At 38.5% G+C, this 17,677-nt stretch overlaps 3 protein-coding genes across 4 annotated transcripts; 1 reads left to right on the plus strand and 2 right to left on the minus strand.

Moving 5' to 3' along the window:
* Positions 1–3,417: 3,417 nt before the first annotated feature.
* Positions 3,418–14,772, plus strand: LOC103511369. Of its 2 annotated transcripts, none has more exons than XM_008476090.2 (2): positions 3,418–3,597; positions 14,188–14,772. In XM_008476090.2, the coding sequence occupies exon 2, from the start codon at positions 14,210–14,212 to the stop codon at positions 14,570–14,572; it is 363 nt and encodes a 120-aa protein (XP_008474312.1). In that variant the 5' UTR covers positions 3,418–3,597; positions 14,188–14,209; the 3' UTR covers positions 14,573–14,772. The 2 variants fall into 2 exon arrangements, with proteins under 2 accessions (XP_008474312.1, XP_008474313.1); XM_008476091.3 differs by lacking the exon at positions 3,418–3,597 and adding an exon at positions 10,059–10,402.
* On the minus strand, positions 6,012–6,291 carry LOC113468325. Its single transcript, XM_026825150.1, has one exon. The coding sequence runs from the start codon at positions 6,212–6,214 to the stop codon at positions 6,041–6,043; it is 174 nt and encodes a 57-aa protein (XP_026680951.1). The 5' UTR covers positions 6,215–6,291; the 3' UTR covers positions 6,012–6,040.
* LOC103511373 (RNA polymerase-associated protein LEO1) lies at positions 7,050–17,520 on the minus strand. Its single transcript, XM_026825151.1, has 2 exons — positions 17,001–17,520; positions 7,050–7,373 (listed from the first exon to the last, which is right to left on the minus strand). The coding sequence occupies exons 1-2, from the start codon at positions 17,277–17,279 to the stop codon at positions 7,050–7,052; spliced, it is 603 nt and encodes a 200-aa protein (XP_026680952.1). The 5' UTR covers positions 17,280–17,520.
* Positions 17,521–17,677: the final 157 nt, after the last annotated feature.

Raw genomic sequence — 17,677 nt, forward strand, 5'->3', positions numbered from 1 at the left:
GTTGAGTATAAGCACTAGTTCCTCCTAGGATTCACTCTACTTCATAGATTTTAAAACAATATTGATCCCTCTCTGTAGCAAATACTTTGCACGTTTACTGTTGCTGAAATTATCGATTTGTTTACCGTAGTTTTGAAGTACGGCACCTGTTGTTGATTAATATTGATCCCTACAAGTCGACTTAAGTACCTGGTTTGACAAGAGTTCCACAAAACCGATCTGAAAAGCAGCAGATGAAGTCAAAACATCTATGTTGATCGCCCACATCCAAAGGTATTCCGAAGCGGATTGACACTCAAAGAAGTCGAATCCCTACAATTATTGATCCCTACAAGTCGACTTAAGTACCTGGTTTGACAAGAGTTCCACAAAACCGATCTGAAAAGCAGCAGATGAAGTCAAAACATTTATGTTGATCGCCCACATCCAAAGGTATTCCGAAGCGGATTGACACTCAAAGAAGTCGAATCCCGTACCTGTATACAATGCGTACCTCTAGGATCCTGCCTAGTTCTATGAATCTGAATACTCTTCATTATAACTAGAACGAAGAACATTGTGCCATGTCAGAATCTGCCTCGTTCAGAACTCCAAACACCAAAGCCAACAATCCAAGCAAAGAGTAAACAATGCTGTACAATACAAAACATATTCAGAGTGCATGGTCAATTATATGTGACATATGATCATATTCTGTGACGCTAATGTTATGATTATGGGTAGAATGACGAATGTTTTCCCAATAACGAGGCCATGGTCTTCCGGACATGAAAAATAGAACATTAGGGTGTGCTGTGTGCCTGCCTGGTTCAGTGAGAAAATTATAACCGAGCAACAAATTTTTCACCAAATAAGTAAGTCATTTGTCCTAATGTGGAGCCTGAAACAAATCTACGCCTCAAGAAAAGCTCAGAAGGGAGCTCTAAAAGAACATACTTGTCGTGAAAGTTAGCAACACTTCATCAATTACATTTGACCCACCCCAAAAACAATAACATCTTGGGAAGTTACATATGTTACTACAGCATCAACACTCAAAGCCCGAAGTAGAAACTCCGCTAACATTGAGACAATACAGTTCCTAATAGCATAAAGCATTTAAAGCAATACAATTCCCAATACATAACTAGAACACTAGAAGCTGGATAAGCGAAACAATTCAATTCGACTCCGCAATGTGGTTTTAATTAAATAAATAATTGTTCTTCAGTGACGTGGGTGATGAGATTTCTCTATGCTCGACTTCAGTCAAGAATGATTCAGAAGAAATTAATTATCAACACTAACAAGTCACACATTAAAAAGGATGAACATAAAACATGAAATGGCTCGAATGACGCCCCCCCCCCCCCCCCCCTAGATTTTTACGAGGGGGCAAGGTACTGTGCCATGCCTAGGGAAGGGCAGAGCTTTAGGCCGTGCCAGTAACTGCAACTGCATAGGTAAGCTTTTGTTGTTTACTATCTTCTTCTGCCTTTTCCAAGAAAATATCATCAGGTACCTTCCTGATTATCTACTTCCTAAAATTGGGTTCCAGTTGGATCTCATATTCTATAGAACCCAGTATTCTACATGGGTCTCCTATTGTATAATTCAAGGCGTAGGTACTCAGCAGGGGTTTCTAAAATGGAAAGTGAAGTGGACCATTTATTATTGAGATCTAAAAATTCTAACTACCTACTCTTATTGCGGAGGTCGGAGTAAGAGAAGGTTTGTGCAAATCTCTCGAAATAATGCTACCAAAAACGAATGAGTACCTACACTATGAAACAACATAGGTACCTAAATTATAAAAGGCATTCTAATATTCTAGGACTACCTATGACAACTTGTAATATTTATTGTAAACACTAACTGAAAAGGAGTTTTGATTGTGTTCAGCACACTTAAAAGCTTGTCACAAATATCTTGATAACCTCAATAAATTTTAAGGCTTGAACTTGAACCACCTACCTCCCGATCCGAAGTTCAACGTGTTAACCACTACAACACTAAGGGTGGGTTTCACCAAACTTTAACAGTCCTGTTAACTTAACAGGCTGACAGCTCTGTTGGGCCTATAGAAATCAAATGGAACTAACCAGGCTGTTAGCTTAACAGGCCTGTTAAGGGATGAAAAAATATTGGTGAAATCCACCCTAAGGTTGGTGGGTGACATTGAAAACTAACTTGGTTCAACCGTTCACTGACAAAGTTTGATACCCCCCAAACCCTGGAAATCTCCCAATACTTATGTTATGAACCTTTATCTTCCTTCTCTCACATTTCTATGAAGTATTTGGTATGTACATAGGTAGTTGGGAAGTTGTGGTTTCCACTTCAGGGTATGGCCGGTGCAACACTTCCTGAAAAATCTTGCGTCAGGGTACCGCGGAACTGATAATCCCTTCCAATTTCACTCTCTCGTTAAGTCTCCTGTAACTAAAGGAGAGATGATGTCATATCATGAGAACATAAACACTAACTGAAAAGGAGTTTTGATTGTGTTCAGCACACTTAAAAGCTTGTCACAAATATCTTGATAACCTCAATAAATTTTAAGACTTGAACTTGAACCACCAACCTCCCGATCCGAAGTTCAACGCGTTAACCACTACAACACTAAGGGTGGGTTTCACCAACCTTTAACAGTCCTGTTAACTTGACAGGCTGACAGCTCTGTTGGACCTATAGAAATCAAATGGAACTTACCAGGCTGTTAGCTTAACAGGCCTGTTAAGGGATGAAAAAATATTGGTGAAATCCACTCTAGTTGGTGGGTGACATTGAAAACTAACTTGGTTCAACCGATCACTGACCAAGTTTGATACCCCCTCCTGTATGGACGCTCGTCCACGAGGTTTATTTACAATATTTTTATTTCTGTAATTAGTTAGTAACACCTAGGGAGAGAGAGAGAGGGTCATACTGAATGCTAGATCATAATGAAGAGGTGTTGTAGGTACTCAGGGAGAGCTCCCTACCAATCTAGTACGAAACGTTATCAGTGTGACACGATTCTCAGCTACTACATGCTAAAAAAAAAAGTTTCCTTTGAAATATTTTGAGGCCTCTCTCTACATGGATTTACTTATCACTCAAATGAAAAGGTCAAGACGTAATATGATAAGCCTCATGTCATCATCAGCATAGCCCCGATGCAACACAGTATGGCCATCATGATTTCATACTTTGATATAAGTCCATTCAATCATGAATTCACATCTTATTTTCTCAATAATTCTTTATTTTCAAATAAAATAATGTAACATTGTAGGTAGGTGCTGTATTAATGACAGACAGTGAAAATGGCTTAAAAACCATATTTCTTAATACAAATCTGAGAGAGGCAACCGCATAACATTTGGTGGATAATGAAGACCTCTTACACAGAAAAATATACCTAGTAGGTATGACTACAATACTCTAGCTATGTAGGTACTCAGGGAGAGCTCCCTACCAATCTAGTACGAAACGTTATCAGTGTGACACGATTCTCAGCTACTACATGCTAAAAAAAATACTTGGAACTATCAATTTTCTCAGTCTTATCCTATGGTATATTAGTGGTCGACGCGATAAAATTCCTAGACTGAGAAAATCAAACAACGCTCGTAGGTGAGTATAGATTTTTACTTTTTTTCTGAAAAATATCAATTTTCTAGTGCAGATACTCAAAGAAGATGTGATGGTGATAAATTAGAAGATAACTTTTTACAGTTATTTTTTTAGCTAAATTTCCATCATCAAGGGGTAAAATATTAATTTTCATTAGCAAAATCTATGTAGGTTCCTGATACACAAGGTTAAGAGAGTACTCTTTGATTAATCTTGTGCATGGAAAACCTGCTTTATAAACTTGAGTAGGAAGGTACCTATCTTCTTACTTACTTAAGGGTAGACTTAAGTAAGTACATACTTACCTGCAGAATATGCATAAAAAAAAGTAGGTAGATATACCAAGAAAGAAGTTAAAAATACTAGACTATGTAAGTACATAGTTTAAAATCAGATTGTAGTCCTAGCCTGCTCTTGGATATTAAACTGATGAAAACAAACCAGGATGTTAACTGTTTATGTATAGGTTTGTAGTTGTGTACCTACCTACCTACTTAATTCAAGGCGTAGGTACTCAGCAGGGGTTTCTAAAATGGAAAGTGAAGTGGACCATTTATTATTGAGATCTAAAAATTCTAACTACTCTTATTGCGGAGATCGGAGTAAGAGAAGGTTTGTGCAAATCTCTCGAAATAATGCTACCAAAAACGAGGTATGTGGCCCGCGAAGTACCTGGCCAATGTAGCATGTGGCCCACATACACATGGAAGTTGAAAATCCCTGGTATAGGCACATAGGTAATAGCAAATGAGAGTCTGGTTAGATGACACGACATTAGATGTGTGTCCATGGCATGATGACAATACATCAAATAATAGCTACTTAGGGAACAATTAAAAAACAAGAATAAACAAAGAAGTACTTAAATAGTTATTGAATTTTTGAAACCTTGATTTGATAGGTAGCTACCTACTCATAACTCATATGTCCCTATGCAACTACATATTTATAATGCTACTACCAAGTAAGTAGGTACCTACCTCTCTACCTAGTTAACAATACATTCTCACAGTAGGTAAGTACATAAGTATAAACATGTGAAATACTTCTTCACATAATATGGTAAGTAAGTAAATAGAGGTACCCGGAGCAACATGAAATGAAGTAATTACAGCTCGACACAATTGGCGAGAATATGTTTCACACTTGTGATAGCACCACTGGACTAGTCAGAGATATTTAGTGGCGTATCATAAGACTTTCAAAGGGGGAAGCTATAAACCTCTGTACATCATGAAAATCTAGGTAAGTAGGTACTGGTTTCTTAAGGTGTCTCCAGTGTCCACATATAGTCGACCGGCCATTGATCGAGGACCGGTTGACTATGTGTGGGCACACCTTTACTCATGAAAATCTAGGTAAGTAGGTACTGGTTTCTTAAGGTGTCTCCAGTGTCCACATATAGTCGACCGGCCATTGATCGAGGACCGGTCGACTATGTGTGGACACACCTTTAGAGTGCAGGTTCAATGATCACTTACTATTTTCGGTACTTAAGTGGGGAGTGAAAAAATCGTATTGAGGAAGGGATGCTTGTGGTGTATTTTCTTTTCGGAAACTGAGAAGATTTTCCCTGAGAAGATGTTCCGAAAACAATCCATTGAGGATAAACTATTTCCACCTTTTCCATGGAGAACGCGCCACTGAAGTCATTATAGTTACGATAATAGCTACTAGACTACTGAGTCTGAGTCAGTCATCGTTACTCATACACCAGCATGACTGACGAGCCATAAAATCGACGGACAAGGATTTTGCTGTAAAACATCGGACGCAAGTAGAGGAAACACTAGAGAATGGGATTGCAACACGGTGTAAAGTCCGGTGCACACGCCAAGGCATGTCTCACAAGTTGGTCTTCCAGCCTGGTATTTGGACAGTTGTTCGACGGACAAGGATTTTGCTGTAAAACATCGGACGCAAGTAGAGGAAACACTAGAGAATGGGATTGCAACACGGTGTAAAGTCCGGTACACACGCCAAGGCATGTCTCACAAGTTGGTCTTCCAGCCTGGTATTTGGACAGTTGGTTTTCCAACCTAGTCTTTGGACAGTTGGTCTTCCAGCCTAGTCGTTTGAGAGATGGTCTTCTAACCTAGTCTTTGGACAGTTGGTCTTCCTGCCTAGTCGTTTGAGAGATAGTCTTCTAACCTAGTTTTTGGACAGTCGGTATTCTAACCTAGTCTTTGGACAGTTGGTCTTCTAACCTGGTCTTTGAACAGTTGGTCTTCCAACCTAGTCGTTTGAGAGATGGTCTTCTAACCTAGTCTTTGGACAGTTGGTCTTCTAACCTGGTCTTTGAACAGTTGGTCTTCCAGCCTAGTCGTTTGAGAGATGGTCTTCTAACCTAGTCTTTGGACAGTTGGTCTTCTAACCTGGTCTTTGAACAGTTGGTCTTCCAACGACTCCCCATGAGCTCACGTGACGTGATAGTAGTATGTTTCTACTCTTGTTCTTCATCATCACTATCACTCCCCTCATTATCTTGCGTGCTAGCAGGAGTTTCCTCGTCTGAACTGCTGTAGTCATACGTTTGTACTTTGCCTCGCTGGATGTTTTCCTGTCGGGATTGGGTGATGGAGTTAGGGATGAGGGCAGCCCATGGGTCTTCTAACATGGAGGGGTGAACATATTGGGATATGTCATCCTGACTGTTCGCCTTAAAGTGCCTCTGAAAGTAGAACAAAATAGTTGTGGTTTAAATTTATGCCTGTACGACTCAAGTGGGTGACAATCGTTTAACTTCGTTGCCTGTACAAAATAAGTATGTAGCATTGTAGCATGAAGAGGTTTGATAGAGGGAACTGTATCAACGGAGGTGTTATCATCCTAAAATCCGAGAAGAGAGAGGGAGGACAGGATAGGAGTCAGCCGTTCCGAGAACGAACCTTATCTAGTGTGTCCTATAAAGGTGTGTCCAAAACTCCAAACATAATCGTCCGGCCGTAGATCGACGAGTTGTCGAGGCAGTGTGGACGGTTCAGTCGACATCGATCACATGGGGTGTGAGAAAGATGTAGTTCAAAATTTTCCCATAATATTGTGGTTATTTCGTTCATGATAGCCACACTCTCCTCACGTTACTTGAGCTCATGTGACGTGATAGTAGTGTAGCTGTCCTGAACGAAATCACCTACAATATTATGGGCTGACACACGCATCACGATTTACTAGTTCCTATTGGAATTGATAATCGATTACGGCGTGAATGATTCACTTTGATGCCGGTATTGTCGGTTCTAGCCTAGTCATTTTATAGAAGACGTGTATATGTAGTTGTAATACCAATGGAACGAATAATTGGTGCCATAATTGAAGTAAATATACCTGAAGTCTTTGTAAATATGAATTCATCAGTATTGACTGTGTAATACCAATGGAACGAATAAATGATGCCGAAATTGGAGTAAAAATACCCTGATGTCTTTGTAAATATGAGTAGTAGTATGTTTCTACTCTTGTTCTTCATCATCACTATCACTCCCCTCATTATCTTGCGTGCTAGCAGGAGTTTCCTCGTCTGAACTACTGTAGTCATACGTTTGTACTTTGCCCTGTTCTTCATCATCACTATCACTCCCCTCATTATCTTGCGTGCTAGCAGGAGTTTCCTCGTCTGAACTGCTGTAGTCATACGTTTGTACTTTGCCTCGCTGGATGTTTTCCTGTCGGGATTGGGTGATGGAGTTAGGGATGAGGGCAGCCCATGGGTCTTCTAACATGGAGGGGTGAACATATTGGGATATGTCATCCTGACTGTTCGCCTTAAAGTGCCTCTGAAAGTAGAACAAAATAGTTGTGGTTTAAATTTATGCCTGTACGACTCAAGTGGGTGACAATCGTTTAACTTCGTTGCCTGTACAAAATAAGTATGTAGCAATAATGTAGCATTGTAGCATGAAGAGGTTTGATAGAGGGAACTGTATCAACGGAGGTGTTATCATCCTAAAATCCGAGAAGAGAGAGGGAGGACAGGATAGGAGTCAGCCGTTCCGAGAACGAACCTTATCTAGTGTGTCCTATAAAGGTGTGTCCAAAACTCCAAACATAATCGTCCGGCCGTAGATCGACGAGTTGTCGAGGCAGTGTGGACGGTTCAGTCGACATCGATCGATGGCCGGTCGACTATGTGTGCACACACCTTAAGTTCTAAATATTATGGATATGTAAGAATACCTGAAGGTAGGACATCGATCGATGGCCGGTCGACTATGTGTGCACACACCTTAAGTTCTAAATATTATGGATATGTAAGAATACCTGAAGGTAGGTACTAATAGTACATAGATGAGGTCCTCGTATAGGACAACGATTTCCAACTAGCGGCCTGCGGGCCTTATGTCGCCCGCCAAACCATTTTTGTGCCCCGCGAAGCTTTTTGGGTGGGCTTCCTCGAGCTTCATTTTTGCTCTTTAACTATCGGGTGGACTCCGAAGATCTGGAGCACCCATCCCCCTAAGAAAATCCTGGATACGGGCTTGTTCCCCTGTGTACGTGGCCAAAAAGTGACATAATTAAAACCTTTCAAAAAACACCCTCAGAATCTAGAACAGTTCTAGGATTTATATCATCCCAAAAGGTTTAAATAACAGATAAGCTTCGCCATCTCTGAGTTGAAGTTCCATTTAGGTAGGTGTAGGACTTGGTGGTCCGAATTTCATATTTTTCCTATGTTTATGTATGAAGTGTGAAGTCTTTGTTTATCTTTTTCACAGTCAAGGTCGACCTGTGGACTCTGGGTTGACAAATCGTGTTAGCATACGGTGCACGCCTGCACGGTGCGGTGGCAAATTTTACGTCTCGTTTTGCTATTTTTAATCTTTTGTTGGTCATCGCATCACGATTTACTAGTTCCTATTGGAATTGATAATCGATTACGGCGTGAATGATTCACTTTGATGCCGGTATTGTCGGTTCTAGCTTAGTCATTTTATAAAAGACGTGTATATGTAGTTGATAGTTGTAATACCAATGGAACGAATAATTGGTGCCCAAATTGAAGTAAATATACCTGAAGTTTTTGTAAATATGAATTCGTCAGTATTGACTGTGTAATACCAATGGAACGAATAAATGGTGCCCAAATTGGAGTAAAGATACCCTGATGTCTTTGTAAATTATATGAATTCGTCTGTTGACTGTTGATCCCTGAGGGCATCCCTGTCCAAGCTAACTTTTCCGGCGAAATCGCCGCAGTCAAAGCTTCTGAAAATTTCTTCTCTCCTGTTACTTGCTGACTCTCGCTCCGTCTTCACCTGTCCTTATTTATCTTTAATCCCCTCTCTCAGATTTCCTCCCTATACATAATATTTCATGAGCAATAAAGCAATTCTACTTTGATTCAGATTTCGGACTTTTTTCTCTACCTTACTGGTAAAACAGATTTTCCTCTCCACAGACAGATCTGACAAGAATCGCCGCAGTCAAAGCTTCTGAAAATTTCTTCTCTCCTGTTACTTGCTGACTCTCGCTCCGTCTTCACCTGTCCTTATTTATCTTTGATCCCCTCTCTCAGATTTCCTCCCTATACATAATATTTCATGAGCAATAAAGCAATTCTACTTTGATTCAGATTTCGGTCTTTTTTCTCTACCTTACTGGTAAAACAGATTTTCCTCTCCACAGACAGATCTGACAAGTCTGACATGTGACAAACTACACAACAAATTGCATGCTAAGGGAAATAGAGGCTAAACTATGAAATCGTAGATAGTTACACTGGTACAGTCTGTCTGGTTATCCATTTTCATCATCATTCTATAGGTACAAAATGAAGGTCCATACCAAATTTGGTGCTTTCCTGAATAAATGCAGCTTTTGGCCAAAATTGTGACGTTAGGCCACCCACTAGTATGTGGCCCGCGAAGTACCTGGCCAATGTAGCATGTGGCCCACATACACATGGAAGTTGAAAATCCCTGGTATAGGCACATCTGACAAGTCTGACATGTGACAAACTACACAACAAATTGCATGCTAAGGGAAATAGAGGCTAAACTATGAAATCGTAGATAGTTACACTGGCACAGTCTGTCTGGTTATCCATTTTCATCATCAGTCTATAGGTACAACAGACAACAGGTACATACACGACATTCATGACAGCGAGATGTCACTCGTCTAGAATGCACACCAATGAGTGACGACCACTCCTCAAAACAACACGTTACACTAAATAGGTAATATTTCATGTCACATTTTGCCTCTCTTGTAAGCTAACTTGCGTACGGGGTGTGATAGATTTATTAAAGTTTGGTCCAGTATGTTAATCCATCAAAAAGTTGGTTCAAAGTTTCAGAAGTTTGAAATTTTGGGGACACCACTTAATGCTATACCCACACATCACCATTATCTTCCCAGAATAAACTCAAGTCGTGAGTTGTGTTGTTTTATCTTTCGTCTTCTACTATTTTTTCCATCCACATCACCATTATCTTCCCAGAATAAACTCAAGTCGTGAGTTGTGTTGTTTTATCTTTCGTCTTCTACTATTTTTTCCATCCATCCATCGCATCGTTTAGAATAAGTTACAACAATTTGAGTTCTTTCCTTGTTACATTGCATCGTATAGACTTCCGCTTCTTTCTTCGGAACATCATTGAATCATCAACTCATATTATCAGAGTTTTTGTTTTTATCACATCCTTTTCTTTTTTATACTCTGAAAGTGTTGACTCGCGTGAAGTTTATGGTCCATCACAAATGATCATTCGAAAATATTGGAAAATATAATTAAATATTAAATTCCTTTGTGGAGATATTCTATTTTAAAGGATTAAACGGCTGGAAAAGTACCCGGTGATCGGTGAGTACTTCATTTAATTAAATAGAAATAATAATTATTATTTACATAGGTAATAAATTGAATTAATTCCCCGGGGGGCCCCCCCCCCCCCCCAGATTTTTTACGAGGGGGCAAGGTACTGTGCCATGCCTGGGGAAGGGCAGAGCTTTAGGCCGTGCCAGTAACTGCAACTGCATAGTTAAGCTTTTGTTGTTTAATATCTTCTTCTGCCTTTTCCAAGAAAATATCATCAGGTACCTTCCTGATTACCTACTTCCCAAAGGGTAATAAATTGAATTAATTAATGAATTTTCGTTAGCTTAAAAAACCTGCTATTTGATTAGATTTTTTTTGCAGATCATCCGCCGCGCACCGCGTATTTATCCCAGAAAATAGCTCATTGATAAATAATTTTAACTTAGAATCTAGTGATTTAGTGGACAGATGAAAGGGTGGGGGTGTCCGAATCCAAATAATTATTTAAAATCATGACTTCAAAAGATCAGGATTTGGTTTTTCAAAAGATGTCAGCTGTAATCCTCCTCCTTATGCCTATAAACTTATTATTCTTCTCCTCCTTTTGTTATTAGTTATTATAAATCTATCCCACGAGGATTCAATTCATCATTATCGTCATCAATTCCATTATCTTCCATTCTTGAGTTTCTTGTAGCCCCTAAAGATAGCCTCACATAGGACGTTATCTATGTACCAACTCGAATGTAGTTATGTAGAATTGTAGACATAGGTACTCCTAATGTACATAATATTAATATGTATTTGTCTATTTGTATGTATATTCGAAGGATGTTACTCCCAAATGAGAAGATCATTCGAACTTGCCTTGAGGAAATATTTCAACTCTTTTATCATTTTGGCATTAGATCATTAGGAGTGTAGACTACGTGTATTATTGAGGATCAGGATTTGGTTTTTCAAAAGATGTCAGCTGTAATCCTCCTCCTTATGCCTATAAACTTATTATTCTTCTCCTCCTTTTGTTATTAGTTATTATAAATCTATCCCACGAGGATTCAATTCATCATTATCATCATCAATTCCATTATCTTCCATTCTTGAGTTTCTTGTAGCCCCTAAAGATAGCCTCACATAGGACGTTATCTATGTACCAACTCGAATGTAGTTATGTAGAATTGTAGACATAGGTACTCCTAATGTACATAATATTAATATGTATTTGTCTATTTGTATGTATATTCGAAGGATGTTACTCCCAAATGAGAAGATCATTCGAACTTGCCTTGAGGAAATATTTCAACTCTTTTATCATTTTGGTATTAGATCATTAGGAGTGTAGACTACGTGTATTAATGAGATTCTGATTGTTTTGTCTTGACGCATCATTATTAAGTTTAGAAATTGAGTCAATCGGTATAGCGGTAGGATTGATAATAATTTTAATGAGCTCAAACAAACCGCCCCAAACCCTGGAAATCTCCCAATACTTATGTTATGAACCTTTATCTTCCTTCTCTCACATTTCTATGAAGTATTTGGTATGTACATAGTTGGGAAGTTGTGGTTTCCACTTCAGGGTATGGCCGGTGCAACACTTCCTGAAAAATCTTGCGCCAGGGTACCGCGGAATATCATTATCGTCATCAATTCCATTATCTTCCATTCTTGAGTTTCTTGTAGCCCCTAAAGATAGCCTCACATAGGACGTTATCTATGTACCAACTCGAATGTAGTTATGTAGAATTGTAGACATAGGTACTCCTAATGTACATAATATTAATATGTATTTGTCTATTTGTATGTATATTCGAAGGATGTTACTCCCAAATGAGAAGATCATTCGAACTTGCCTTGAGGAAATATTTCAACTCTTTTATCATTTTGGTATTAGATCATTAGGAGTGTAGACTACGTGTATTAATGAGATTCTGATTGTTTTGTCTTGAGTTCTTGACGCATCATTATTAAGTTTAGAAATTGAGTCAATCGGTATAGCGGTAGGATTGATAATAATTTTAATGAGCTCAAACAAACCGCCCCAAACCCTGGAAATCTCCCAATACTTATGTTATGAACCTTTATCTTCCTTCTCTCACATTTCTATGAAGTATTTGGTATGTACATAGTTGGGAAGTTGTGGTTTCCACTTCAGGGTATGGCCGGTGCAACACTTCCTGAAAAATCTTGCGCCAGGGTACCGCGGAATTGATAATCCCTTCCAATTTCACTCTCTCGTTAAGTCTCCTGTAACTAAAGGAGAGATGATGTCATATCATGAGAACGAACCAACTTGTATGTATATTGCTAAGTTGCTTGGTATGTGTTTTGATACTATCCACATGATTGATTGAATTCTCAGAAAAAACATCTCAGGCTCAGATAATCCCTTCCAATTTCACTCTCTCGTTAAGTCTCCTGTAACTAAAGGAGAGATGATGTCATATCATGAGAACGAACCAACTTGTATATTGCTAAGTTGCTTGGTATGTGTTCTGATACTATCCACATGATTGATTGAATTCTCAGAAAAAAACATATCTCAGGCTCAGCATACATAGGTCATGTAAATTACGTGTCATGTGAATTACCATTTTAAAACTTACAAAACAGTTTACTATGCCTGATAAACAATAAACAACTCTGCAAAACTTGAGTCGAGTGTGTCATTTAGCGGTCCTGCCCTTCTTGCTTCAGGGTTAACAAGTAGAAAAATGCCATTACGTGTCATGTGAATTACCATTTTAAAACTTACAAAACAGTTTACTATGCCTGATAAACAATAAACAACTCTGCAAAACCTGAGTTGAGTGTGCCATTTAGCGGTCCTGCCCTTCTTGCTTCAGGGTTAACAAGTAGAAAAATGCCTCAGGCAAATCAGGCAATAACCTCGTCCATATTGGAGATGATCCAAGTCTACTGATTACCACTCGTTAGTTTTCCATCTTTTATGTACGTTGATAAAAGTGTCTCCGATCCACAGTATTGAACATTCATTCTCCCGATAGGGTTACCTGCTTATTTATCTGTATGAACATGAGACTTTGAACACAACGATGTGAAGCTAATAAAATTGTAGTTAGTAGACTCAGTAATACTGAGTTGGAACAAAATCTCGGGAAACGGTGGAATTCCACGTCTGTATGAACATAGGAGGCATAAAACGAGCCATGTTGTTTCTTTAATAAGCGTATAACCAAATATTAAAGAAATATATCGAGAGTTGGAACAAAATCTCGGGAAACGGTGGAATTCCACGTCTGTATGAACATAGGAGGCATAAAACGAGCCATGTTGTTTCTTTAATAAGGGTATAACCAAATATTAAAGAGATATATCGAGTGTGCTGTGTGCCTGCCTGGTTCAGTGAGAAAATTATAACCGAGCAACAAATTTTTCACCAAATAAGTAAGTCATTTGTCCTAATGTGGAGCCTGAAACAAATCTACGCCTCAAGAAAAGCTCAGAAGGGAGCTCTAAAAGAACATACTTGTCGTGAAAGTTAGCAACACTCCTGAAACAAATCTACGCCTCAAGAAAAGCTCAGAAGGGAGCTCTAAAAGAACATACTTGTCGTGAAAGTTAGCAACACTTCAATTACTACATTTGACCCACCCCAAAAACAATAACATCTTGGGAAGTTACATATGTTACTACAGCATCAACACTCATATATCGAGTTTAAATGTTTTTAAATCAGAATGGCAAAACATAACAACCACTCTGGAGAGCTCAGCTATTGAAAACTCTAAATACTTGTGAAAAGACTTGAGTAACTCGCATGTGTATACTTTATGATGTTTATCATTTACCCATTTCCTATGTTTCAGGTAACAGTAGATAAGGGACAACATGACTGATAAGAAGCAATATAACCTAAATATTCCAAACAACTTCCACACGATCGACCTCAGACCCACTTACTGTGCTGACACACAGGCTCAGGAGAAATTTCATGCCCAACTCTTTGCCAAGAATAAGGTAACTGTTGGCTTTTCCAACAAGACCCGTTGTTGCTGCATACCACGGCCTTCGTGGTGGTATCACACATATCCCGACGGTAGTGAGCAACTCAAATGGATGTCTGTAGCCGCTACAATAGCCCTAGCTTGTCTCATAGTATTCCTTATCTTTCTGATAATTGTATTTGTAACATATAGTCAACAACTTGGAGAAGATTTGTCCAAACAGCTTGAAAAGCAACAGGCCATATGAGAGGACTAAGAAGGGTGGGTTTTGACTTGTGTAAAATATTTATGCTACTGAAATCGGTGCACGAGATGGGGAATAATAATTCGCATCACCAAAATATTGTTTTGATAAACAATATGACAAAACCGATATCAGTTACTCATTCTGTGAGTTTCAAAAGAAAAGAAGTAAGATTATTGAAAGAATAATGTCAATGAAAGGGAATAAAAACTAATAGAATAAATTAGGTGATAAGTATCTATGTAAGGGGATATGCAATTATGCAATGATTGATGAATAAGTCTTGGGGTTTGAAAGGCCATCACTATTGCTGGTTTGTTTATTAAACCGATATCAGTTACTCATTCTGTGAGTTTCAAAAGAAAAGAAGTAAGATTATTGAAAGAATAATGTCAATGAAAGGGAATAAAAACTTATAGAATAAATTAGCTCATAAGTACCTATGTAAGGAGATATGCAATTATGCAATGATTGATGAATAAGTCTTGGGGTTTGAAAGGCCATCACTATTGCTGGTTTGTTTATTAATTGACCTATTATCTACCTGTAGTGATTTTATTTATCCATTCCAGAATTCAAAGTAAACATTCTACCATTATTTATTTTAACTTATTGATCTTCAATGTCACATGGAGCTAAACTGTAACAAGTACTAATTTACAGTTTCATTTTGTAAGTGCTATCTATTTTGGAACTTATTTATTTCAGTGTAAAATAAACAAATGTATACATATTACTCATTAGCTGCTAGTACCTAAATATTCACCTGTCATTACTAATTTTATGAGAATTTGTTACATTAAAAATTAATGTACTGTAGGAGGAGCCCAAAATCTGCCATCTTTGTAACCATAAGAACCAAAGATAATAGACCAAAGCCTAGACCACAAACCACAAGGAATATGCAGAAATGTATAGCAGATCTACTTACTTTTGCACAATGTGTTCATCTTTCAAGATTACCTACTTGAATATTTTTAATGAACCACACCCTTAAGTAATTAACTTAATAACTCAAGTAACCCAGTACGTACTTATGACTTATGTAGACTAGCTAAGCACACATAAGTAGGTATATTAATGTGTAGGTAGGTACTCAAAGTCCTGGGCATGAAGTTCTGGGTTTGATGTCCAACATGAACAAAAATTAGCACTTTGTATTTACATTCTGGGGTCATGTTGAAACAGCACTGAATTTGGGAGTATTTTTTTTATTTTTTTATTATTATTTTTTTTATATATATAAAAGATGAGTGTTCCACTGCCATTTTATTTCATAGTAATGAAACAACTGCGTCTAGCATGTGGTCTGTGTCCATCCCGTACTATGCCTCTCATCAGATGGGCAAGAAGAGATACAATACTTCCCATTTAGGTGCTGGGTCAACACGAGTATGAGGGAGGGGTACAGAATGGGATATGATACAGAGCCAAAGAGATTCTTAATTAAAAAGCACCTCTCAAGTTCCAAATACAGGGGTACATGATTAATAAAGTAGACCTTGCTTAATTATAAAAAAAAAGAAAAAAAATAATAATAATAATGAGAAGGAGAGATGAGAAATAAATTGGTGATGCCCAAAAAACAATGATGCCCAAATTGGAGTAAAAATACCCTGATGTCTTTGTAAATTACATGAATTCGTCTGTTGACTGTTGATCCCTGAGGGCATCCCTGTCCAAGCTAACTTTTCCGGCGAAATCGCCGCAAAAATTCCATACCTCGGCTGGGATTGAACCCACGCCCTCCTGTTTACCAGGCGAGCGTCTTGACCACTACACCACCGAGGCAGGTACTGCAAAATTCCATACCTCGGCTGGGATTGAACCCACGCCCTCCTGTTTACCAGGCGAGCGTCTTGACCACTACACCACCGAGGCAGGTACTACACCACCGAGGCAGGTTGACTTAACATGAGATTTTAGATCATAGTCTACACAAATTACCCTGAACGTGTCAAAAAAATAATTGGTGCCCAAATTGAAGTAAATATACCTGAAGTTTTTGTAAATATGAATTCGTCAGTATTGACTGTGTAATACCAATGGAACTAATTAGCTCTGCTTTTTTCCATGGAATACTGGGGAGATGACTGGACAATAGAGAGTTTTTGCACCGCTAACTTACGACGCTAATTTTTCGTTTTTCGTTAGATAACGTTTAAGAGTTCAATTAACGGGACGCCAATTGGACCGTTTCCAATTGGAAAAAAAAATCGTGTCGTGTGGGAGGGGTACAGAATGGGATATGATACAGAGCCAAAGAGATTCTTAATTAAAAAGCACCTCTCAAGTTCCAAATACAGGGGTAATAACACTGCACAAGTTGGCTTGCACAAGAGACTTGCTGTGTTTATGTGGGAAGTCACAGCAAATTCTTTTGTAGAAGCCAACTTCTGAAATATTTATTGCTGGACAACATTTTACTTACCTGATTATTGAATCGTCTATGATATGGAGAGTTCATGGAGCTTGAACTAGAGCTATCATTGAAATTAGACCCATCACTGCTGTATTGAGACTCTGAGTTCTGTTTTCTATGTCTGTAAGGTCCTCCTCCACTACGGTTAAAATAAGGTCTATCTCTACTTCTGGGACTATTGGATTGGAATGAATTACTGTCTCGGCTGTTGTTGTGGAGTCTAAATGACGAATTTGGATGCAGATGTAAAGGCTGGGGGTAGTTTTTCAAGTACTGACTAGGATCCATAATGTTCTAGTTTCTGTTTTGTTTGATTATGACAGTTTGGTGTTTTCAATCAAAAACACTCCTGTTAGTATTCTTGGTTTTACTGTTCTATCTGCCGTTGTAATAGAACTTCAGTGGCATAATGTGATGAATGCCTAGTTATTCTCTGATGTTACCCTGATATTTCAGGTAGGAACTTACATTTTCACCACTTTGAACAATTTTCTTCACAGCTTCACTTCACACTGTTTTATTTATTTTTTTTTTTTTCTTTTTGAAAATTTGAACTAAACCGCCAAATAATTGTTTACAAACAAAAGCGCACTCTATCAGCGAAAAAAATAAGTCAGTCAAACCAGCCCGGGCCCAGTTTACCCGAGTGGAATCTCTGCCCGGCCCAAATGAAATTTCAAATTTTT

Source organism: Diaphorina citri, unplaced genomic scaffold, assembly GCF_000475195.1.
Source record: "Diaphorina citri unplaced genomic scaffold, Diaci psyllid genome assembly version 1.1 scaffold708, whole genome shotgun sequence".
In the NCBI taxonomy this organism is placed as follows: domain Eukaryota; kingdom Metazoa; phylum Arthropoda; class Insecta; order Hemiptera; family Psyllidae; genus Diaphorina; species Diaphorina citri.

Bases quoted from the DNA above. Each gene is read 5' to 3' on its own strand.
- LOC113468325 (XM_026825150.1), bottom strand. From the start codon at position 6,214: ATGTTAGAAGACCCATGGGCTGCCCTCATCCCTAACTCCATCACCCAA.
- LOC103511369 (XM_008476090.2), top strand. From the start codon at position 14,210: ATGACTGATAAGAAGCAATATAACCTAAATATTCCAAACAACTTCCAC.
- LOC103511373 (XM_026825151.1), bottom strand. From the start codon at position 17,279: ATGGATCCTAGTCAGTACTTGAAAAACTACCCCCAGCCTTTACATCTG. The intron at 7,374-17,000 runs GTAAGTAAAATG...TTCTACTTTCAG, and splicing joins ATAGACGATTCAATAATCAG to AGGCACTTTAAGGCGAACAG.